The sequence below is a fragment of the Carassius gibelio genome, chromosome A7 (genome assembly GCF_023724105.1).
Source record: "Carassius gibelio isolate Cgi1373 ecotype wild population from Czech Republic chromosome A7, carGib1.2-hapl.c, whole genome shotgun sequence".
Lineage (NCBI taxonomy): Eukaryota > Metazoa > Chordata > Actinopteri > Cypriniformes > Cyprinidae > Carassius > Carassius gibelio.
In genome coordinates this window covers 1,301,205-1,325,499 of record NC_068377.1, presented here as the reverse complement: position 1 = coordinate 1,325,499, position 24,295 = coordinate 1,301,205, and the positions used below count along the sequence as shown (strand labels likewise).

General features: G+C 42.7%; 4 protein-coding genes across 4 annotated transcripts; all 4 read right to left on the bottom strand.

Annotated features, from left to right (window-relative positions):
- Nucleotides 1-423: 423 nt before the first annotated feature.
- LOC128017669 (histone H3-like) lies at nt 424-6,038 on the bottom strand. The gene is made up of 2 exons (XM_052603116.1): nt 5,656-6,038; nt 424-818 (listed from the first exon to the last, which is right to left on the bottom strand). The coding sequence occupies exons 1-2, from the start codon at nt 5,982-5,984 to the stop codon at nt 494-496; spliced, it is 654 nt and encodes a 217-aa protein (XP_052459076.1). The 5' UTR covers nt 5,985-6,038; the 3' UTR covers nt 424-493.
- A 763-nt stretch (nt 6,039-6,801) lies between these two features.
- On the bottom strand, nt 6,802-7,507 carry LOC128017644 (histone H2A-like). The gene has a single exon (XM_052603090.1). It carries the CDS (start codon nt 7,475-7,477, stop codon nt 7,091-7,093), a length of 387 nt encoding a protein of 128 aa, XP_052459050.1. The 5' UTR covers nt 7,478-7,507; the 3' UTR covers nt 6,802-7,090.
- Nucleotides 7,508-9,012: 1,505 nt separating this feature from the next.
- LOC128017603 (histone H1-like) lies at nt 9,013-9,994 on the bottom strand. Its single transcript, XM_052603048.1, has one exon. It carries the CDS (start codon nt 9,927-9,929, stop codon nt 9,315-9,317), a length of 615 nt encoding a protein of 204 aa, XP_052459008.1. The 5' UTR covers nt 9,930-9,994; the 3' UTR covers nt 9,013-9,314.
- A 13,556-nt stretch (nt 9,995-23,550) lies between these two features.
- On the bottom strand, nt 23,551-24,051 carry LOC128017613 (histone H2B-like). Its single transcript, XM_052603059.1, has one exon. The coding sequence runs from the start codon at nt 24,031-24,033 to the stop codon at nt 23,599-23,601; it is 435 nt and encodes a 144-aa protein (XP_052459019.1). The 5' UTR covers nt 24,034-24,051; the 3' UTR covers nt 23,551-23,598.
- Nucleotides 24,052-24,295: the final 244 nt, after the last annotated feature.

Below are 24,295 nucleotides of genomic sequence, written 5' to 3'. Positions count from 1 at the left end.
TTTTCGTGAGCCGGCTCGTTTGACTCAGCTCACTGAAAAGAGCCGGCTCTTTTGGCTCTCAAACGGCTCTTTAAAAAAAACAATAATGTTTTGACTATGCTAGGAGTAAAAACAATTCGAATTAAATTATTAAATTAAATAATAGAATTAGAATAGTGAGTGTTAAAGTTAGAGAATCAAATAAAGATGATCCGAGTTCCCCCTCATCAATGCAGATTTCCACTTCTATCGATATAGACAACATAAAACTCAAATCTCTTTATGTGAGTGTGTGCGTGAACATAATGTTCAAGTTTCATTTTTTAATGGAATTACTGAACCGATGTTTTTGATGATATTCTAATTAAATGACTCGCAACTATAATGTTCATAGACAGACATCGTATTAATTTTCACGAACAGTACCAATAAGAACTAAACTTTTGTCTCTTTAAGTGAGAGTGTGGGTGGCTCTTAAAAGAGCCGTTGGGTTTGTTCTCGGATCTGTGGCGGTTTATCCTCCGAAGCCGTACAAGGTGCGTCCCTGTCGTTTGAGCGCGTACACAACGTCCATGGCGGTGACGGTCTTTCTCTTGGCGTGCTCGGTGTAGGTGACGGCGTCGCGGATCACGTTCTCCAGGAACACCTTCAGCACACCGCGAGTCTCCTCGTAGATCAGACCGGAGATGCGCTTGACTCCGCCGCGGCGAGCTAGACGACGAATGGCGGGTTTTGTGATTCCCTGGATGTTATCGCGAAGCACTTTACGGTGACGCTTAGCGCCTCCTTTCCCGAGTCCTTTACCGCCTTTGCCTCTTCCAGACATGATGATGAAGTTTCTTGTTTCAGTCGAACGACGAAAACGAATAAGAGACGAGTGCTGCAGGGAGGTTTTTTACATCTGCTTACAGGACCTGAGTGAAACCAGAGCGAGCCACATAATGCTCCCCCTTCGCTAGTTAGAGCAGGAAACAATGAGGTTTAATGTCTGCCCTGTGTTTCATATTAAAATCAATGTTTTAAAGCATTTACAAGATCATCTTCATCATGTTTACACGCATTGGGATCAGTTCAAAGCCCGTCCAGCTGAGATGACTGCTGAAGTGTTTTTTTTTTTAACTTGTGTAAGGTTTGCAGTCAAACAATAATCTGAAGAATCCCGCATCAAGTAAATAAATGAATAAATCTTTGATGATTGTGCTAAGAACAGTCCAATCTTCTTTAAATAGAAATATCCCAGACTTTGTACGTACTTTGTGTAGGTTTCGTCTTCAGGAGATCTTTGGGCCAAACAGGTCTTGTTGAACAAACCATGGCTACAAACAACATCAGATGAAAATGTTGAGAAGTGTTGGAGCAGCAGAAACACTTCTACAGAACCTTGCTTCAACAAACAGAAAGACATTTTTAACAATTGTGTACAAAACATAATTAATTCTTCAAACAGATTTAAGATCATAATATCTACTGGTAATATTGTATCCCTGGATTATACATCAGGAAATGTTCCTGTTATTTCTATTTTTTCTTGAAAAAGAAAAAACCTGGTATGTTCAATATTGCAGCCATTTGTTCACATTTTTTTTTTCTCTTTCTTTGAAAACAGGCATTGTACCAGAGGATTTAACAATAGCTAAAGTGTTTAATCTGTTTAATTCAGATAATCCACAGATCTATAGCTATATCTATAGATCTATATCTATTTTGCCATGCCAGACGATGAACATTATTAACAGCAATTATTGTATGATGCAGTCACACTTGTAGCAATATTTGTTAGTTCTGTTGTTGATTCAGGGTTAGCATCATCTGATGTCCTCTGAGGGTCAGCATCATCTCTTCTCAGGTGTTCTGGATCCAGACTGGAGCTTGTGTAAATCCTAGTTACCACGGGATGAAGATCCCAGCAGAAACAGAGAAACACATAGAGACATCATTAGCATAGCTGCTGTTCCAACCAAGTACAATTAATTAGTTTAATCCAAGCTAAAGAATAAGAATGCAAATTTGATCAGATACAACTACACTCACACATTAAGAGATACATTATTCGAATGCTTGGTGAAAGAGATGTGTTTTTAATTTAGATTTAAACAGAGAGAGTGTGTCTGAACCCCGAACATTATCAGGAAGGATATTCTAGAGTTTGGGAGCCAAATGTGAGAAAGCTCTACCTCCTTTAGTGGACTTTGCTATCCTAGGAATGGCCAAAAGTCCAGCGTTTTGTGACCTTAGGGAGCGTGATGGATTGTAAGTAATGATAATTTGTACCTTATACGAAATTAATAGGTAGCCAGTGCAGAGACTGTAAAATTGGGGTAATATGATCATATTTTCTTGACCTGGTAAGGACTCTAGCTGCTGCATTTTGGACGACCTGTAGCTTGTTTATTGACGAAGCAGGACAACCACCTAGAAGTGCATTACAATAGTCCAGTCTAGAGGTCATGAATGCATGAACTAGCTTTTCTGCATCAGAAACAGATAACATGTTTCGTAGCTTGGCAATGTTTCTAAGATGGAAGAATGCAGTTTTTGTAACATGGGAAATATGATTTTTAAAAGACAAATTGCTGTCTAATATAACACCCAGATTTCTGACTGTAGAGGAAGTAACAGTACATCCGTCTAGTTGCAGATTGTAATCTACAAGATTCTGTGTAGTGTTTTTGGTCCAATAATTAGTATCTCTGTCTTATCCGAATTTAATTGGAGAAAATTATTGGTCATCCAATCTTTTACATTTTTAACACACTCTGTAAGCTTAGATAATTGAGAAGTTTCATCTGGTCTCGTTGAGATATATAGCTGAGTATCATCAGCATAACAGTGGAAGCTAATTCTGTATTTTCTAATAATATTACCAAGCGGCAACATGTAAATGGAAAATAGAAGGGGACCTAGGACGGATCCTTGTGGCACTCCATATTTTACTGATAATAAATGAGATGACACCCTATTTAAGAAAAAAAAATGGTAGCGATCGGACAGGTAGGATCTAAACCATCTTAGAGCCTGCCCTTGAATACCTGTATAGTTTTGTAATCGATCTATGAGTATGTCATGATCTATGGTGTTGAACGCAGCACTAAGATCAAGTAAGACTAGAAATGAGATGCAGCCTTGGTCTGACGCAAGGAGCAGGTCATTTGTAATTTTAAAAAGTGCAGTTTCTGTGCTATCAGGTCTGAAACCTGACTGAAATTCTTCATACAGATCATTTTTATGTAGGAAGGTGCTCAATTAAGCAGACAACTTTTTCTAAAATTTTAGACATAAATGGAAGATTTGAAATAGGCTTATAATTTGAAAGTACACTAGGATCTAGTTTTGGTTTCTTAATAAGAGGCTTGATAACCGCCAGCTTGAATGGTTTTGGGACGTGACCTAAAGATAACGATGAGGTAATGATATTGAGAAGCGGTTCTTCGGCTACAGGTAACAGCTCTTTCCGTAATTTAGTGGGTACAGGATCTAATAAACATGTTGTTGGTTTAGATACAGTGATAAGTTTATTTAGCTCTTCCTGTCCTATGGTTGTAAAGCACTGCAGTTTATCTTTGGGTGCGATGCATGAAACTGAAGTATTAGACGCTGTAGAATCTACAATAAACTAGTGATCACGAGGCTCTGTGTTTGTTTTTGTTGTAGAATACGATAGAGAATATATTCACACGTTATAGAAACGGAAACGATGGTGCATAAAATGTATCTTTAAGATAAAAAATAGTCGATAAAAAGAATATAGTGACGGAGCTCAAACCCAGTACAAACAGCCTGTGTGATTTCTTATGACTTGTAGCATGTTTAAAATATTTTTACTCCAATAATGTTTGCTGATGACACAAACATAGTTCTCTCTCACTCATATTTTAATTCATTGATTAAGAATGCAAATAATGGTGTAATTGTTTATGCTAATTGGTGTAATTTAAACAAATAATTTTGTATTTATTTATTTATTTATTTATTTATTTTTGTGGTATAAAATTATACCATAAGGGTTTATCAGAAATTATTATAGAATCTACTGGGGTGACTCAAATGTCAACAACTAAATTATTGGGAGGTTTTGATGATTTGGGGTTGGAGGAAACAAGTCGATTACGTGAGCAGGAAACTACATAAATCTACAGGATAAGAATAATTAGGCAACTTTTTACTACAGTCTCTCTCTCTCTCAGACTCTCAAAGTTGAAGCCTAACAGCCATGTGCAGCAACTGATGGGTGTTTTTTTGGTGCTTTTGTTCTTGCACAAATTATATATATAAAAATGTATATTTGTCTTGCCTCTCTTCAACCATTGCAATATCTGGCTATATCATTTAGTGACAGCATATTCTGATTCCATCTTTATTTTACCTGATAACGAGCATATTAGTTAAACTTAAGGTTAATCAATATACAGTAATTCAAGATACTAAGACTTCACTTCTTCAATTGTTAAAAGATTGATATACATTTGTAATTTGTTTTGTGTAAATTGTTTCAATTTTGTTTTTGATGTATTTTAAATTAAAAACTCATTTTATAAAATATAATAAAAATACCCCTGAGATTAAATGTCTTCAATGAATGTACAAACTAAACCACCTGGGTCTTATAACTGCGGTCCTAAACCATTGCTTTATCATCCAGTTCAGTAGGTGGCACTGTACTGCATGTGTTTAATGTAATGTCTTAGCAAAATAAATAAATAATAAAAAATATGCTTTGACTTTCAAATCATGGTTGTCTAGAGCATGGGTTCCCAAACTTTTCAATTCTACGACCCACCTAGACAAGTGTAATATATTTCACGACCCACCAAAATATTTGAGAAAAAAAAAAAAAAAAAAAAAATTGTTGACATTACTTTAAGCCTAATCTTATTTAAAAGTAAAAAAAAAAAAAAAATCACTACTAGTATTTACGTGTAATATTTGTTTACAGATGTTAAAATATAAAATGTCCATAAAAACATGAAACCGGCTCACTCCAGTGAACCGTAATCTGCGCTGCTGTGTTTTGTTGCAGAAAATGCAGTCATGTCGCTTCCGTGTGTGTCGGCGAGAACCGAGCACAATCCAACACTTTTTCAGAAAAGCGTAAGAAGCAATGCAGAACTATCTAAAACAGTTTGGAGATTGAAATAATTGTGAAATAGGTCAAAAATAATTATAAATAGATGTTTTAAAAAAAAAAAAAAACCTGGATGAAATTAAGTTCAAATAACAATGTGCTCGTGAGCATGTCTTACACCCTCATAACTTTTGACTAAAAAATAACGCCATACACTTTTTTTCTTAATTTCCGCCTGTGGGTGTTGTAAAACATACGTATTCTTATGTCTTTTTAAATGAACATTTACATACAAGATTCTTTAAATTAAGTTACAGAATTAAACTGAAGATGGCCTTTTAACAAATCAGTGCTGCTAAATTGACTACTTTAATTTATAACAAAATTCTATCTATTTATACATTAAACAAACTTTTTTTTCTTTTTTTGTAGAACTTTCCATTTGTTCCAGTGGAAACCGTCTCATTGAGAGTGATGTGGGTGGCTCTTAAAAGAGCCTTTGGGGTGTGATGCGGCTGACGCAGCGGCGGGTTTAAGCGCGCTCTCCGCGGATGCGGCGGGCCAGCTGGATGTCTTTGGGCATGATGGTGACCCTCTTGGCGTGGATGGCGCACAGGTTGGTGTCCTCGAACAGGCCGACCAGGTAAGCCTCGCTGGACTCCTGCAGGGCCATGACAGCGGAGCTCTGGAAGCGCAGGTCCGTCTTGAAATCCTGAGCGATCTCTCGCACCAGACGCTGGAAAGGCAGTTTGCGGATCAGCAGCTCGGTGGACTTCTGATAGCGGCGGATCTCTCGGAGAGCCACGGTCCCGGGCCTGTAACGGTGGGGCTTCTTGACGCCGCCGGTGGCTGGGGCGCTCTTCCGGGCGGCTTTAGTAGCGAGCTGCTTCCTCGGGGCTTTACCACCGGTGGATTTACGAGCGGTCTGCTTGGTTCTTGCCATCGCTGCAGTCTAATCACTTACGAGTATAACCGCGAGCGTAACACAACTGCTTTTAAAGCTTTTTAGGGTGGCGTCAAGGTCCAGAAGCTTGTGATTGGCTGATGTGTGACGTTTACACTGGACTGCTAGCCAATGAGTGCGCCTCCCCTGTTTTCAAACGGGGAACTGTTTAGGTTTCCCGCTCAAAATGCGTTGTTCTGCTTATTACTTCACGGATCAAACACTACACTACATTTAGCTTTTATATAGAAGCTTTTATCCTTAGCGATTCTTCTTAAGGAGGCAAACACAGCAGCACAGGAAGTGCTTGAAATACCAAGTTTTAGGCTTTGTTCAAATAAGTACAAGCTGGAAAGGGAGGAAACAAATAAAGAAAAAGCACATATATATCTTTATATATTTTTTGTTATTAAATATAAAACTCGGTCAATTTTATGATTCTTTCAAGAAGATAAGACAATAAAGCAGTGAGCTCCGCCGTGTGTGTGACAAAAACAAGTGAGCACACATCTCTTCTTTTGTACTCTTCAGCCCATTTTTTTCCCATGTCTCTAACACCATATATACCTCATGTGTGATACATACTTGATATGTCTATACCATAGACTGTCTACGAGCAGGTGATTGTGACATCATCTCAGACCCAGCAGGCCTCACATGTGAACATAGCATTTCATAATATCAAAGCAATATATCAGTTAACATGGATTTAATGGATTACTTAAATTTCTCTCTCACAACATGCTATCTACAGTTGCATGTGCAACAGAGACTTAATAATCTTTGTGTGTAACTTTTTTTTTTTTATTCTTTTTTTTTTTTCTTCCCTTTTAGGCTCTCGAGTATGTATGGGTGTATGAATATATGTAACCATAGCAAATAGTTTTTGCTTACTCTTATCACAAGTACTCAACATAGCCGCAGAATAGCCATTATGTTAATAATTGTACCTGAAACAATACGATATAATTCAGTTGATGTGGTGCATATGTGGTTAGGTACATTTATTTATGGATAAACTATACAATCAGAAAAGCGCTCTATAAGAGATAAAATGGGTGGCTCTTAAAAGAGCCTTTGTGTTTGAGAAACAGAGCGGACTCTGATTACTTGGCTTTGGCAGGTTTCTCGGTCTTCTTGGGCAGCAGCACGGCCTGGATGTTGGGCAGCACGCCGCCCTGAGCGATGGTCACTCGACCCAGGAGTTTGTTGAGCTCCTCATCATTGCGCACCGCCAGCTGCAGGTGACGGGGAATGATGCGGGTCTTCTTGTTGTCTCTCGCGGCGTTTCCAGCCAACTCCAGGATCTCAGCGGTCAGATACTCGAGCACAGCCGCCAGATAGACGGGAGCTCCAGCACCGACGCGCTCTGCGTAGTTTCCTTTGCGGAGAAGTCTGTGAACACGACCGACGGGGAACTGCAGCCCTGCTCTGGAGGAGCGAGTCTTGGCCTTCGCTCTCGCTTTGCCTCCGGTTTTACCTCTTCCACTCATTGTTGAGACTAAAATATTTCTACGTTCGTAATGCAGAAACAGTGATAACGGAATCCCCGCTCTACTGTATTTAAAAGAGCGTGCGAGTCGCTCATTGGTTTAGGGTCTGTAAGATTTCAAACCAATCACTGAACTTCCAACACCGCCCTCCAAAGCCACGCCTCCACAGCAGGCGCGCGGATTGTGCAGCTTTAAGAACATGACAGAAAACTTTCAATAAATGCTAAAAGTGTGCTAAAGTATTCTCAAGTAATTGTCAAGGCAAAAAGCATTGATCCCATATTTTTAATCTAATTAAATTTAGATCAATGATCCATTAAATCTGTCAATTTTAATATGTCTGTTACTGGGAAGTCGTGGTCTAGTGTTTATAGAGTTTCACTCTAGAGTGAGACTGGGGTGTCCTTGAGCAAGGCACTGAACCCCCAACTGCTCTCCGGGCGCTGCAGCAAAAATGATACCCTGCTCCGTGTGTGTGTGTGTGTGTGTGTGTGTGTGTGTGTGTGTGTGTGTGTGTGTGTGCAATTTGGATGGGTTTAAATGCAGAACACGAATTCTGAGTATAGGTCACCATACTTGGCTGAATGTAATGTCCCTTTTACTCTGTGGTTTTTCTAAATACATGTAGATCATTCTTACACATTTCTTTGGTATACTGAAAAACAATTATAAGCTTAGCATAAGTTTTAAATATAAGTTTTTTAAATAAATAAGTTTTTAATAATTATTATTTTCTTTGCTAAAAATATATAATGCTTCAGTATTTACAGAGTTGACCCTTGTTCTTCATGAGCTCTGCAGTTGCTCTTGCATGACTGTTAGGAGACAGAAGAAGATGACTGTCAGGGTCACAGAAACATCCTGCAGGACGACATCAAGATGACGTCAACAGATAACACTCATGCCAACATGTATTGATTTACCTGAACAAGTAATGACTGCAGTCAAAGACACTGTTTAGTACAAAGCAGTCGACTCATTTCCGACACCAACGTCAACAAGAACACAATGACTGGAGACACTTCTTGGCTCCATCAGTCTGCTCTTACAATCTGACTAGCACTCGTTCACACTTTCATTGTGTGCTGCTCATATGATTAGTTCATGCTAGATAAGTTACTCTTTTTGTGTCAGTATCTAAAAACAGGGATTTGATTTATTTTTTCTGACATTGAAGTTGTGGGTCTAATAAAATAAAATATTGGTTTGGACAAATAGAAGAGATGTTCAGCTTCTTGATACATGGTGTGATGATTTTTTTATTTAAAACACGAGGAAGCAGTAATACCGCTGACAATCTATTGTCAGAAAATATAAATAGTCAAGATTATTATATTTAAGAAGTTCAATTGCTGTGTCATTAAAGCCTCTTCTGTTCTGTGCAGTGCTCTGCTGGGGAGCTGATATCACTGTGGATGATAAAAACAGGATTAATAACATGATCGGAAATAATGGAGAACAAAGGCAAAATTAAAAATGATTTAGTACTATGAGGAACATCCAGGAGATGGTATTTGCAGTAGTCGGGTGTTGATTTAGTGTGAGATCAGTAATGACTGTGTTCTACAAAACGATTCGGAAGCTCTTTAATCTCTGCTGCTGTGTGTAACGTGTATTTGTTCTTTTCCGTTTATTGTGTTGCCTGCAGTGTACAGAGATGGAGAATGACTTGATGATGGGATTGTCATGTTGTATCTGCAGTTTTATTTACTTTGCTAATTAAGTTTAAGTTAGTTAGATTTCTTAACCTTACCTTAATTCCACAAATAATTTGCTCTTTCTTTCGAGTTTGTGGGTGGCTCTGAAAAGAGCCGTTGGGGAATAAAACAGCAGGTTTTTACTTCTTCTTGGGAGCTGCCTTTTTAGGCTTGGCAGCTTTAGGCTTCGCTGTCTTGGGTTTGGCGGCCTTGGTCTTTTTGGGGCTCTTGGCTGCTTTCTTGGGCGCCGCGGGCTTCTTCGCCTTCTTGGGGCTCTTCGTGGCCTTCTTGGCGGCGGCAGCGGGTTTCTTGGCCTTCTTGGGGGATTTCTTAGCGGCGGGCTTCTTTGCCGCTGCGCTCTTGGGCTTCTTGGCAGCAGCGGGTTTCTTGGCCGCGGGCTTCTTGGCTTTAGGAGCCGCTTTCTTCGCCGGCTTCTTCTTGGTCTCGGTCTCCTTCTTGCTGATCTTGAAGGATCCGGAGGCGCCGGTTCCTTTGACCTGCAGCAGGATGCCTTTAGTCACCAGGCTCTTGATGGCGAGCTTGATGCGGGAGTTTTTCTTCTCCACGTCGTAGCCGCCGGCGGCGAGAGCTTTCTTCAGAGCAGCGAGAGACACGCCGCTCCTCTCCTTGGATGCGGACACGGTTTTAACGATCAGATCACCGACGGCTGGACCTGCTTTCTTGGCTTTAGCGGCGGACTTCTTCTTGGGCGCTTTGGCCGGCGGGGCGGCTGCAGCTGGGGCGGTTTCTGCCATCTCTCTCTGCTTGTAGAGTATTTAGTGAAATCAACAAATCAAACGCTGTCTAGTTTAAGCAATGAACAGCAGATGACCAGCGCCGCGCTCTTATTTAACACATGAGAACCTTACAGACTCAACCCGCCCTCTCTGTTTCTGCGCGCTTCCGCGAGCCGCTCGCGCTTGTGTTTTCTTCTTCTACATTTAAGGACAAAACTCGAGTGCTAAAATAGTTTGGAGCAGTGGAAACAACGAGAACACCAATCAGAGGTTCTTGGCTTTCTTTGGAGAGTAAAAGACTCGACGAGGAAATGTTTATTGTGTCTCCGTCAGAACTAATCAAACGCGAGCAGAAGTCACGGAGGAAAAGTCTCGTGTAAATTCGATGCCATGTTTAAGTGAAAAGGTTGATACAGACTGAAATCTTCATCTGTGTGTCCAGCAAACAGTCTGAAAGTCAGTTTAGGTCGATGGTCATCACTGAGGGACGTGTGCAGTGTTTCCTTCAGTCTCTGTTTTCGTCCTGATTGAAGCACAGTCTGTCCGCTCCTCCCGGAGTCTGTGTCTGGAGCTTGTCATCATCTCCTAAGTTACAAAAACTATAAAATTACATATATATGAGAGCAGGAAGAGTTTTGCACGTCTTTTAGAAAACCCTGATCTTTCTCTTGAACACTCTAAGCTTAACTCCTTAAACTGTTTCAGCTCAGCATTTGGTCCAATAATTACATAAATCAGATTTCTGCAGTCACTTCAATCAATGAGGACTTCATCATAACAGACCTGGTCTCACTTCGTGCTGATTGTTCTCTGTCCGGTTCAGAGTTCAAACCCCTAGTTTTTGTTTTTACGTCCCTAACATCTGAGCCCCCTCTTATCTATCTGAGCTTCTCCACATAACCCTTCTCCAGCTCTTCGATCCGGTTCTCCTCGGTCACTCAATGATCCCAGAGAACTCAAACAGAAGTGAACTTGTCTTTTCTGTCGTGGGTCCTAAACTCTGAAACAGGTCACCAGTTTATATTAGATCTGCTCCTACAATACACATTATTACATATTGCTATAAGGGGCTGGACATAGTCTCAGAATAAAAGTTGCAGAAAATTCATTTTTCACCAATGTTGTGTCACTGCATGTTATTTTAGTTGCAACAGCAAAATTACTATTTCATTTCAAGCAGATGTAAATTTTTTTTTTTTTTTTTTTTTTTTTTTTTTTTCAGGATGTTATCATCCACACTTTTCCCATGTTAATAAAGTTGCAATAATGTTGAATAAACTGTTGAACATTTGATAAACATTGGAGACAGTGGAGTTCATAAAGCTGTCATTATGACAACTGCATTAAAAAAATGTTGAGTAGTTATATATACATACACATAAAACTCGTAGAGAAAATTAATTTGTCATTTTAACTTTTTACCGGGATTGTTGTCATCCGGTTAAGATAAACTATAGTTTGAAAACTAACATGGCTAGAATGATCTGTTTTGAATCAATGCTGACATTGTGGAGAAAGGCCACAGACTGACATGTTAATATTGTTGTTTTTAATTCATGTAAAATGTCTCTGTGTCATAGAAAAAAAGGTTGGACATTAGACTGTACATAATTCAGAAATAGGTTGAAAGTTCATATTTTCGGAAGAGAGAGAAAAAAAGGTAGTAGGCTAATAAAGTTTGCATCTGTGATACAATTTTTGCTTGAAGGGTTAGTTCGACCAAAAATGAAAATTATGTCATTAATAACTCACCCTTATGCTGTTCCAAACATGTAAGGCCTCCTTTTATCTTAGGAAGACAGTTTAAGATATTTTAGATTTAGTCCGAGAGCTCTCAGTCCCTCGATTGAAGCTGTGTGTACGGTCTACTGTCCATGTCCAGAAAGGTAAGAAAAACATCATCAAAGTAGTCCATGTGACATCAGAGGGTCCGTTGGAATTTTTTTAAGCATCGAAAATACATTTTGGTCCAAAAATAGCAAAAACAACGACTTTATTCAGCATTGTCTTGTCTTCCGTGTCTGTTGTGAGAGAGTTCAAAACACAGCAGTCTGGATTTCCGGTTCGCGAACGAATCATTCAGTTCACCAAATCGAACTGAATCGTTTTAAACGGTTCGTGTCTCCAATAAGCATTAATCCACAAATGACTTAAGCTGTTCACTTTCTTAATGTGGCTGACACTCCCTCTGAGTTCAAACAAACCAATATCCCGGAGTAATGCATTTACTCAAACAGTACACTGACTGAACTGCTGTGAAGATGAACACCGAGCAGAGCCAGATAACGAACAATAGACTGACTCGTTCACGTTTCACGTTATTATTCATATTCTCTTTTCAATATGAATAATAAAAATAAACTATAATATAAATAAACTAATCTAACATATAAACACAATATAATTCACACAAGTTGCAGGAAGAGCGAAAGTTAGGCAAAGATGAGTTTAAAGGGGGGGTGAAATGCTATTTCATGCATACTGAGTTTTTTACACTGTTAAAGAGTTGGATTCCCATGCTAAACATGGACAAAGTTTCAAAAATTAAGTTGTGCATTTGAAGGAGTATTTCTGTTCCAAAAATACTCCTTCTGGTTTGTCACAAGTTTGGGAAAGTTTTTTTTCGAGTATGGCTCTGTGTGACGTTAGATGGAGCGGAATTTACTTATATGGGTCCAGGGCACTTCTGCCAGAAGAGCGCGCTCCCATATAGCAGAGCACTGAGAGCACAACAGACTTCACTGATCAGAGCGAGAGCGTCGCCAAAAGTCACAAAGGGAGTGTGTTTTTGGTTGCCAGGGCAAGACAACCCTGCACAGATTACCAAAGAAAAAACAGCATTAAGGGACCAGTGGATGGAGTTTATTTTTACAGAGCATCGACGGAGTTGTGCAAGTGTTTGTGTTTGTTCCCTGCATTTCAAAGATGCTTGTTTTACAAACAAGGCCCAGTTTGACGACGGATTTGCGTATCGTTTATTTCTTAAGGATTATGCAATCCCAAAGAAAAACACACGATCGTGTGTTGGAACCGCAGGCGGTGAGTAAAACTGCTTCAAATATCTCTGCCTCCTTGTTAGTGCGTCCGCCTCCCATCGGAGACCCTGGTTCGAGCCACGCTCGGAGCGAGTCGTTGCTGCTGCTGCTCTCATTCAGTTTCAGCCTCTGGATCTGATTCTGGATCATAAATATACGCTGAATCTGACTGTTAGTCATGGTTAGTTTTGGATGATGGTTTTTTCCTCACGGTAATGTCACAGTTTCCACATCCTCTCAACGCAAAAGCCTACTGGCGCTCGTGATTCTTTAGCTCCGCCCACACGTCACGCCTCCAGGCGCTCCTGTTTTTCCAGGAAAAATCGGTACAGACTATCTTTCTCTTATGAATATAATAAAACTACAGACTTTTTGGAGTTATGAAGGATGCAGTACTACTCTATAGGTACTCAAGATTAACAGGATATTGAGTGAAAACGAGCATTTCACCCCCCCCCCCCCCCCCCCCCCCTTTAAGAGAATGGAAATATGGAATCCCAAGTTACAGCAATACGTTAAATTGCATAGACATGAACAACCATCTATCACTTAATTAACGCTCGCATTGAGTTCCTCAGTGAGGTTAAAATTATATTAGATACACCAGTACGAATGTCTGAAGGTACACTGCCTGTGTAAAGTTGTCGCTGATTGGCTGGAAGTTCAGTAGTTGTTGAAGTGACGTCTTGGGAAACCCGTGTTGGGCGTTGGCTGAAGGTACAGTTGTGTGGCTGGTTGAAGTTGAACGTGCAGACGAGGTCAGGCGGCGTTACAAACTTAACTCAGAACAAGAAACTCACAAACGGAAAAGAAAATAAATAAAGTTTGACGAGACTAAGTTGTGTTTCTTCTCATCGTGGCTAAGTAGCAGCAGGCTTGCAGACCGACGCACGCTGGAACCGCGCTCAAAGAACAGGGATGACTAAAATCATGGCTAGTAGCAAAACTAAAAGCATACTAAAAAGCTGGAATGACTGATAGCAAAAGCACAGCTAAAACTAAAAGCAAGATTTTACGATGTCCTAAGTATTTAAAGTGGCCTGCTGGCCACACCTCAAATGTTGTCTTGACCAATCAGATATTGTCTTGGCTCGGGGGCATCGTAAATCATATGTTTATCTTACCAAGCATGTGGTCCGAATTGTCCCGCTCTTGCAGGGTCTAATTTTGGACATGATTCCTATAACCAGAATATGATACATGTGAAGAATAAATGATTGTCTGGACTAATTCAAGCAAGCAGATTCGGTGACATCGATACTAGACATGAATATGTATCCTTAAGCTATCCCATAGTTATCAAAAGACGTACACAATAAGTGATTATAACATGATAGTCAAATGTGTGGTTTACACATAAATTAATATGGAGTGAAGCGATGGAATGATTCATTTATAGGTCCTTTTTGAGGTTTAATCCTGGTCCATATATGTACAAAAGACAGTTTCTTTGCCATTCTCTGACAAAGACTTCTGTGAAGACAGAGGTTCAAAGCACCCCCCCCCCCCCCCCAGGAATTTTAGTCTGGTTCTGCTGGGTGGGGGGGAAGTCAATGGAAATGTTTAACTTGATCTCCTGTTGGATGTCCAGTGTTGCATTTCCATTACAAACAACCAATTTGACACCAAATTTCTCTCCTTTGAATTGAAATTGTCAATAATTGTTCTAGTGGTGTTAATGTTGAAAGCTGTTGTGTGAACAAGTTAGTTGCTCATCTTGCTTGGGACTTGTGGTCCAGAATGTTTTATGACTTCCTGAGGAATTCGGCTCGTGTTTCAAACACAGCCCTGATCGACTCTTTAACTTGTCTGGTTTGATTCATTTCTGTTACACAAGATTTCACAATATAGTGAGAAGACAAGTCACTCCTCTACTGACGGGTTTGAATCGGGTTTTGTCTTAATATTGGTTCTCCTGATTTCTGTTCTGCCCGTAATCCTGTTAGAGTACACACAACTGAATCAGAAAGAGTGAAGGTGTTGCATCAGACAGCACTAGTAACGCTGATTTGAGTAGTTTAATCACACCGCTTGCACAACACATAGGGCAGTCAGTATCTGATCAGCTGAAAAATTACCAGTGTCCTGATATTCAAACACAGAGCCTAGGGACGAGCCGGGATCTCACGGAGTCACCTTTACAGATCCTCTCTACATCTGTTGAGGTCCACAGATCTTCTGCAGTATTGAGGTCTGGACACTGATCCTCTATGACCTTCATCTGCTTCTTCTCGAGACCCTTGGAGGTATGTTTCGGGTCACTGTCCTGCTGGACGACCCATCTTCAGCTTTCTGTCTGAGAGAAGGAGGTTATAATAATAAGACTAATAATATTGCCCCTCCTGTCTAAAGACTTGATTTCCACAAAATTGATAGCCCCGTTCATTTCAAGCCAATGCGTTTATTACACAGTCGTTATACAATCATTATAAAGCACTAGAAAATACACATTATATTCATATAAATAGATCAGTCTCTGTGGAAATAGTTTTTTCTTCTTCTTCACCTTTGTTTCTAAGCCTTACCTGACACAAAATATAGAGTATCAGACCACATCCGGTCACCTGTGATGTATCCAATGGCCGGGGCCACCCCTGAAAGCTCATTTTACACCATGATACCTGATTGGTTGATGTAATAGTGACGTTAGGTTTAGGGGTGGGGTTGGTGATAAACGCCTACTTTTGCTCTGCAGAGACCTAAGTTTCCAAATGATGACAGCTGATCCACTGATTAAGGGACAGTTTTACATTTTTAAGAGCTGATTTCTGCTCAGGGCACGTTTGGCCATGCAGGTCAGGTGACCCATGAGAGGAGCGCGCGCGCTTCACCTACTGCTGCTGGTCCCTGAAACACAGGAGGACGGTCACACTCAGAGTAGCAACGACAAAACCGCTGGAATCAGTCGATAGAGATGTATGGTAAATCAATGTTGAGTTATATCGTAGATCTTTCTGAATGTGTAGGAAAAATGTATCTAGCACTAAGTAGTAGCTTAAAGTCGAACTACACTGCACTGGCTAGTTTAGTAGCCTGCAAACTAAGTTAATCATTGAAGGTTAGAAAACGTCTCCGGTTACTATCGTAACCTCGGTTCCCTGAGAGGCGGGAACGAGACATTACGTCAGCTAAGACGTATATGGGAACTCTTCCCTTCTCCACTTTCACTGAAATCTTATTGGCTAACGCCAGCTGGGGACAGCTGGCCAATTGACGCGAAGCATGCAAATACTGGCGGGTAAGCGTGCAGTATAAAATGCATGGGCGCGAAAATTACGTCAGAATCACGACTGAACGCTAGCACAGCTGATCAAACAGCGACCACGGCGGCTAACGTAATGTCTCGTTCCCGCCTCTCAGGGAACCGAGGTTACGATAGTAACCGGAGACGTTCCCTCTCGAGGCGGTAACTCAACATTACGTCAGCTAAGACGTATATGGGAACTGTATAAAATCCCGCCGTGAGAGCAGTGAAGATTAGCCCTGAACGGAGTCAATCATGCTCACACAAGCAGTACAGTTCTAGCCAATGGCCGTGTCGCTAAGAGTGCTTGCATCTGATAGGCAGAACTAGGCCAATGAGACATCTGCTCCGACCCTAACAAAATATGCATAACTTCAAGCAATATATCGAAATCTGCACTAACCAGGGCAGACACAGCAATAAGCACTCAAGCATGAGAGTTAAACAGAGTCGACGGCGTTTGCGGTGACGGCTGCATAAACCATTTAAACTATAACACAGAGTTAGCAGTTAGCAGCCATGGTAACTACTGTATAGCTGGTTATAACAGCTTTAATGAATAAAACTTAACTCACCGAAAATACATGTGACGCTACAGAGGGTACATCCAGCTTGTAAAACCTGGCGATTGTGTTCTGGGAAGACCAGCCAGCAGCAAAACATAAATACTGGACAGACATACCTCTAGACCAGGCCCATCAGGAAGCATTTATAATGTCCTCGCAGAATGAGCTCTGATGTTGAGGGGATAATCCTTCCCCTGGCATTTGATAGCGTCCACGATCCAGTGAGAAAGTCTCTACGGCTCAACAGATAAGGCGGGCAGGGAAACAAAACGGTGTATTGAGTGACTTCGAAACGAAACCCGGTCTCGGCCGGAGAGTGACATTACAGTCGCCAGGCCCGAAACCAATGCAATATCGTTCACCAAACACTCACGAAATTCTCCAAGGCACTTTGCTGAGGCGAGAGCAAGAGGCAAGGCAGTCTTCAGGGAAGCTCCTTAACCGCAATCGAAGCTAATGGCTCGAACGGTAGTAAGAGATAGAGCCCTCAAAACTAGAGCGAAATCCCACAGCGGCACGGAGGGCGGCCATGAAGTACACAATCTCCTTGCTCCCCTGAGAAAACTGAATACCAGAGCGTGCTTACCGATCGTTTACCCGTAACCGGGGAACAAAAGCGGCAATAGCGGTCACATACACCTTCAGCGTGGATGGTTTCAAACTCCCGCTATCCAACTGTGCTGTAGAAAGCGCAAAACATCCGACACGGAACAGGTCCCCGGGTCAATATAAATGTTCTCGCACCATTTTGTGAAAACTCACCACTTCTGCGCGTAGCAGCGAATGTTTGATGATGCTTGCGTCTCAGTAAGTGTGTTTAGCACTCGTCAGTGCAGAGAGTCCCGCTCATTAGGGTCCCCGCAGCGGCCACACATGAAGGTTCCACAGCTCGGGGCTGGGGTGCTATATTGTGCCATTCGCCTGAGACAGCAGGTCCTGCTTGAGGGGGATTCGCCATGGGGGAGCCATCAGTAACTCTCTCAGGTCCGCAAACCAAGGCTGATTCGGCCAGTTCGGGGCCACGAGTATAACTGACGCTTTTTCCTCCCTGATTTTGCACAACACAGGCAGAATCTTCACAGGAGGGAATGTGTAAGCCTGGCTTCCGGCCAGCGCGATGTCAGAGCATCTCCCAGCAGGGGGGCAGTGAGATAGCAAACGTGTTCTCGCTCGTGGCAAACAAATCCACTTCCTCCCTCCCAAATCATTAGATCTGATCTTGGGTGAAGCCAACATCTCCTTGAGGAATCCCGTTCCTCAAAAGCATGCTCACTCCATGGTTCAAAGTACCGGGGATGTGCGACGCTCCTATGGAGATTAAGTGTCGGTCCGCCCACAACAGGAAACTCGCTGCCTGTTTGAATAGAGCTCTGGAGCGCACGCCGCCCTGGCGATTTATGTACGAGACCACAGACGTGTTGTCGGTTTGAATCAGTACATGTTTCCGCTCCAATTTCGACCGAAAGGCTTGCAGGGATATTAGGACACCGCTTCCATTATTCCAAACGGTTTATGTGTCACCTTCTCTGTGACTCCGACCACAGGCCCAGACGCACTGCTCCCCAGCCTAGATTCGCGTTCGCAGAGAAAAGAACACCTGGGCTGAACATATCCGGGCTGTTCCACGGTCTCAGAGTGCTGACGCAACTGTGAATGACCGTAAGTGCTTGTGGACCGAAGACCACGCCCTCGGCGGAACTCGAGTTACAGCCAAAACTGTAGCGGCCGCAATGTAGCAGACCCAGATGGCACACTGAAGAAGCCGCCGCCATCAGCCCCAGAAGCCTCTGAAATTCCCTCAGTGCAAACGACCTGCCCAGTCAGAAACAGCGCAGAGTCGATGAAATGCTCTAGAGAGAGATGGGCTTGTATCGCCATCGAGTCCAAACATATTCCCAGATATGTTACAGTCCGACTCGTAAAAACACGCTCTTCTGCATATTCACACGCAGTCCCAGCGTATCCAAACGGCGAAGCTTTGTTTCCACGTGACTGATAGCACATCTCTTGAGTGGGCTAAAATCAGCCAATCGTCCAAATAATTCAACATGCGCATTCCGCTCGATCTGAGGGGAAATTTCGCTCTATCGCTCTCTCTCGAGCAGACTGAGAACTTCCTGTCGTAGAACAGGAAAGTCAGTGACGGGACCACGCCATTGAAGCGGGGAGGTCTGCGTTTGAATTGGAGAGAATATACGTCGTGAATTATTCCCAGTATCCACGGTGAAACGCCCGGGATAGCCCTCTTACCGTCCATGAGATGACACGGCGGACGCGTTACCTCTACAGCCACTGATGGCTTGTTTTAATCAGGGCCCCGCCCCCGCGAGGCTGGAAGCACTGGCGGGAGGGCGGGCGCGTCGCGAAATGGTGTGACACTCTTGCGCCATCCTGAGGCCATTATAATCATGGACTGTGGCTCTGCGCTGTTTGAGACAAGGCGAGTGACACAACGTTGGGTGCAATAATTTGTATATATGCTTCTTTAGTACAATTTTTACTCACAAAAACATCATTTAAACACATATAGCAATCGTCACCCATAGTGATGTGGGGGACATGATGCATGTGTCTTTGTGGTGTTGGCACTCTCGCTCCTTCGCGAGGCCATTATAATAATAGGTTGTGGCTCTGCACTGTTCTGAGACAGGGCGAGTGACACAGAGATGAGTGTAAGAGGAAGTAAAGCTCTTTTGTTGATTGTAACATGCTTTTATTGTGGAACTCACACAAACAGCATTCAAACAGACATAGCAATCGTCGCCCGAAGAAACATGGGGGACATGATGCATCTGAACATTGAGGGTGACACCGTGTTTATGTGGTGATGGCACTCTCGCGAGGCCAGTATAATCATGGGTTGTGGCTCTGCACTGTTCTGAGACAGGGCGAGTGACACAGAGATGAGTGTAAGAGGCAGTAAAGCTCTTTCGCTGATTGTATACCTGCTTTTATTGTGGAACTCACACAAACAGCATTCAAACAGACATAGCAATCGAAGGAAATGGGGGACATGATGCATATGAACATGGCGCTTGGGGGCGGGGCCTCCCGCTCACTCACTCTTTCACCGTCAGGGAGACGGCTCGTATGGCGCGGTGGCTCTCTCGCGGCGCGGGGTCCTCAACTGACCCTGACATTGCCTTCCAGGCTCTTACCACTGCTGGTTTCGGCAGAAACGAGCGTCCGGTTCAGAGCGGGGTGCCACTGCGGGTAATTTTAGCTGGTTTTAGAGCCTGGCCAGGTGCATAAGAATCTCGCAGAAGAAGACTGGGGTGAGCGACGGGGTATCACATGGCTCATACCTTGGCGCGCTTTCTGCGTCTCTGAGAATAGCTCCATGACGTCACCAAAGAGGCCGGAGGGAGCAACTGGAACGTTTGGGAGCAGCCTACGGTCCGCGTCTTTCAGGACAGCTAGGGTAAGCCATAGGTGCCTGTAAAGATGACCATGAGCTCCATGAAACAGATGAGCAGAGCGCTTAGTAGCAATCAGCGCGAGATCAGTTGCCGCGTGCAGATCCTGATGACGTCAGCGCTACTGTGCCGCCGTTTGCCTGAAACACCTAGAGTATTGCCCTGGCATGAAGAGCAGAAGCTGCACTCGCTCTTTCTAGACTGTGGTCCGAAACCAAAAGCAGAGGGAGACGGGCACAGGCGTGATATGGCCTTCGTAGCAGAGTGGGTGCGCGCCGATTGGGGTGCAGCCCACGATTTCACCACGAGCTCTTGCATGCCTAAATGCCGTCTGGTAGCAGCTCGACTGGAGGAGCCACGAGTCTAGTTACCCATCACAGGCTCATCAGGTGCGTTGCAAGCGAGACTCAGCTCCGTGACGACCTTTCCGAAGACCCTGACGAGCTTCTCCTGGAGGTCTCAGGGCTCTCTTGGTCGGGGCGGTCCCACTGAGAGGCCCAAACCTTTTTCGACGTCGAAGCGACATGGAGTCGTTCTCCTCGCCAGCTCCGAAGAGGAGTTCGCGGAAGCTATAGTCCACCACGCCGACGTCAAACTCGTCTTCGGGCGGGGGAGGGCCCACCAGGGGCTCGCTGGCAGCAGTGGGCCTCATTCCCGCCGTCCTCCGAGCCACTCTGGCTCTGAGGGCGCGCACTGGCAGCTCGGTACAGTGGGCGCAAGTGTGGTCCGTGTGAGAATCCCAGGCAGGTCACACAGAACTGGTGAAGGTCCGAATCTAGCATTAGCAGCCATCGGATGCTGAGAGGAAAAACAGGGTGAGTAGTCCTCTATTGCAACTTCCACGATGACTTAGATAAGACTTCTAGCGTGAAGAAAGAGATTCTGACGTAATTTTCGCGCCCATGCATTTTATACTGCACGCTTACCCGCCAGTATTTGCATGCTTCGCGTCAATTGGCCAGCTGTCCCCAGCTGGCGTTAGCCAATAAGATTTCAGTGAAAGTGGAGAAGGGAAGAGTTCCCATATACGTCTTAGCTGACGTAATCTTGAGTTACCGCCTCGAGAGGGAACCGCCGGTGCAGCAGCAGTCTATCTGTTCCCCTCAAAATGTCTGTTTCCCTTTACGCAAACATAGTCAAGTCACCTTTATTCATATAGCGCTTTTAACAAAAAGGATTGCTTCAAAGCAACTGAACATTAATAATTAGGAAAACAGTGTGTCAATAATGCAAAATGACAGTTAAAGGCAGTTCATCTTTGATTCAGTGATGTCATCATCTCAGTTCAGTTGCCGAGTACGATCAGAACTAGCGAGCGCAAGAAGCGAGAGCATGTACGGCAAGTCAAATGGTTCAAAATACCGTCCTAAATCCTAAACTTGAAAATTGTTTTAAGACGAGGGGTTTTACAACTCGAAAATTATTTCCTTTTTTTTCATCTGATTTATTACCGATTTCAGTTGTGATGCTTGAGGCTTTGGCTATTTTGTTTTATACTGTCTTATACTTATTCATTTCTGCTCATTTATTTCTATTTTTGTATTACCGGTATATGCCTTGCTGTTGTTGTATTTATGTATGCACTGAAAGCTTAAAGAAATCTTTGTGTGTATGCAAAACATACACTAGAATAAGTATACAATAAACCATAAAAGTTGTGTATAAATCAGAACCATATGCACATTATTCAATAAACTATAAACCTGATAAAACAGAATCTGTGCCTTGGTCAGAAAGAATGATCTTTGTTGCCCCAAACCTGTGAAATAAATGAATGCAGTCAGAATAGCATAGGCTATTTTGTGTAATGGTCAATAAATGTACTCATTTAAATTGTTGGTCCTGAACATGCATTTGTGACTTTCCGCACTAAATTAATTCTGGCTGTTAACATAATCAGTTTATATGTCTCCAAGCAGTGTTGAAAAGGAAAATATTCAGTAGCTTTTTAACCATTTATCAATGTCCACCCCCATTACAGGCCAGTAGAATCTCGCTGAAATGGCAAGCTTGCTTTTTTCTAATTGTAAAATAAAAATTGTCTGGCCTCTTTTTGTCCAGCAGCCACTTTTCTTCTAAACTTTACATTGTTTTCTGAGGATATGTGATTAAGTTGCCATCTATTGAAATAGCTTTATTGTTAAAACCTAAACAAATAACCTGCAATGAGGTTCTAAGGCCCAATTGAAGGAATATGCCTATATAAACCCAAATTAGAAAACAGGTCATTGTCCATGCGCTAGTTGCTTTAAGTCAGTTAAGTATAGTTTCTTGACAAGCACTGACTTTTTGTTATTATAAAGTGTTGGTGTATCATTATACTCACTTTACTATGAAAAAATGTGTCAGTGTAGGACAGCACGGACAGATTACACTAATTTGCAATGGAAAAATTAAACTGCAAAAACTCGGACATAAGACAAAAACAAAGCAACAACTGCAAGATGAAGAAAAATAATAACAGAACATTAACTGTAGAGTGAGAATCATTTTACTATGCTGCGGTGTAGCAAGAGATTTGTCCCTTTTTGCTTTCCTTACATCCAGTTGTGTTTGGTGTATTTGCATGCGGCACAATTTAGGCTACTTTGGGGCAATGTTTGACAAACTATTTGGTTGGGTTTATTACACAGACCATGCAACCCGAGGGGAAACAGGAATTCCAGAGGGGAACAGAATCGACTGCTATGAAATATGAAAAGCTTATTTCTGGACTGAAGACTTAGGGTGTGTTTTGCAGACGTGTGTGTTCAGTAGAGCTAATGTTATATTTTTGGCCAATCAGTGTGTGAAATATAGCGTGACAGCCTAGATTCAAGTAACTATAACACAAGAACAAGCTTTGACTTATTTATCTGCTCTGTGATTAAAGGGCTGTTTAAAGTCTTTTAGTCTTGAAGATGTCTACAGCTAAGTCATGAAATCCTGGCCTTTTTCACATTTTCATCACTTTTTCTCATCCATGATTAATGTCGGAGGGCAAGCATTTACGAGTTTTGAGAAGCTGAATGAGCAATAAAGCTAAAGTGAGCCCCTTTATTAAAATACCTGGAGGTGAGGAATACAAAAAAAAGTGTCATATTCTCCCAGTGTTACTTGATCTAAGTTGCAAATTGCAATCTCAATTCAGTAAAGTAGAAATTAATTGTACTCAGTTGTGTTTAAGGCACTAAAAATAGCCCATTATGCCTACATTATAGTCGAACACATTTTTTTTAAGCAAAGTAATGAAGATTCTGTGCCACCCCGGACTGGATGTTGGCCCTTCCCTGGCCACCTGTGATAAATAAGCCGCTTCAACACATCTAACTTAAGCTAGTTTAAATGAGAGATATTACAGTACGTCCTACAAACATTAGAAGCTCTTTCAGTGAGAAGTTGTGTGGCTCTTAAAAGAGCCTTTGTGTGTGGAGCTGCAGCGGAGCTCTACTTGGAGCTGGTGTACTTGGTGACGGCCTTGGTGCCCTCGGACACGGCGTGTTTGGCCAGCTCCCCGGGCAGCAGCAGACGCACGGCGGTCTGGATCTCTCGGGAAGTGATGGTGGAGCGCTTGTTGTAGTGAGCGAGACGAGACGACTCACCGGCGATGCGCTCGAAGATGTCGTTGACGAAAGAGTTCATGATGCCCATCGCCTTGGAAGAGATCCCGGTGTCGGGATGAACCTGCTTCAGCACTTTGTACACGTAGATGGCGTAGCTCTCCTTCCTGGACTTTCTGCGCTTCTTTCCTCCTTTCGCGGCGGTCTTGGTGACGGCCTTCTTGGAGCCTTTCTTCGGCGCGGACTTCGCTGGTTCAGGCATGATGCTGCTGGAGATCAAAACCTCACGAGACGATGAGGAGAGAGAGCGGGACAGAGGCATTTATTGACTGGTCTATGCTAATTGTCAGAGAGACGGGGACGTTTCTGATGGCGTGTTTTTATTGGTCTAACCCATGAACGCGTGTGTGATTGGACAATTGGTAGTATCACGAACTGGAACGAGGGCCAATCAAAAGGCGGTAGTTTTAGCCCCACCCACCGCTCCGTCTTTGACCGACACCCCGCTTAGTTTCAGTTCCCGCTCTTTTTGTTCGTTGTAATTCTGTCGAATGAAATCCGTGTCAAATATCACACGTAGTCTT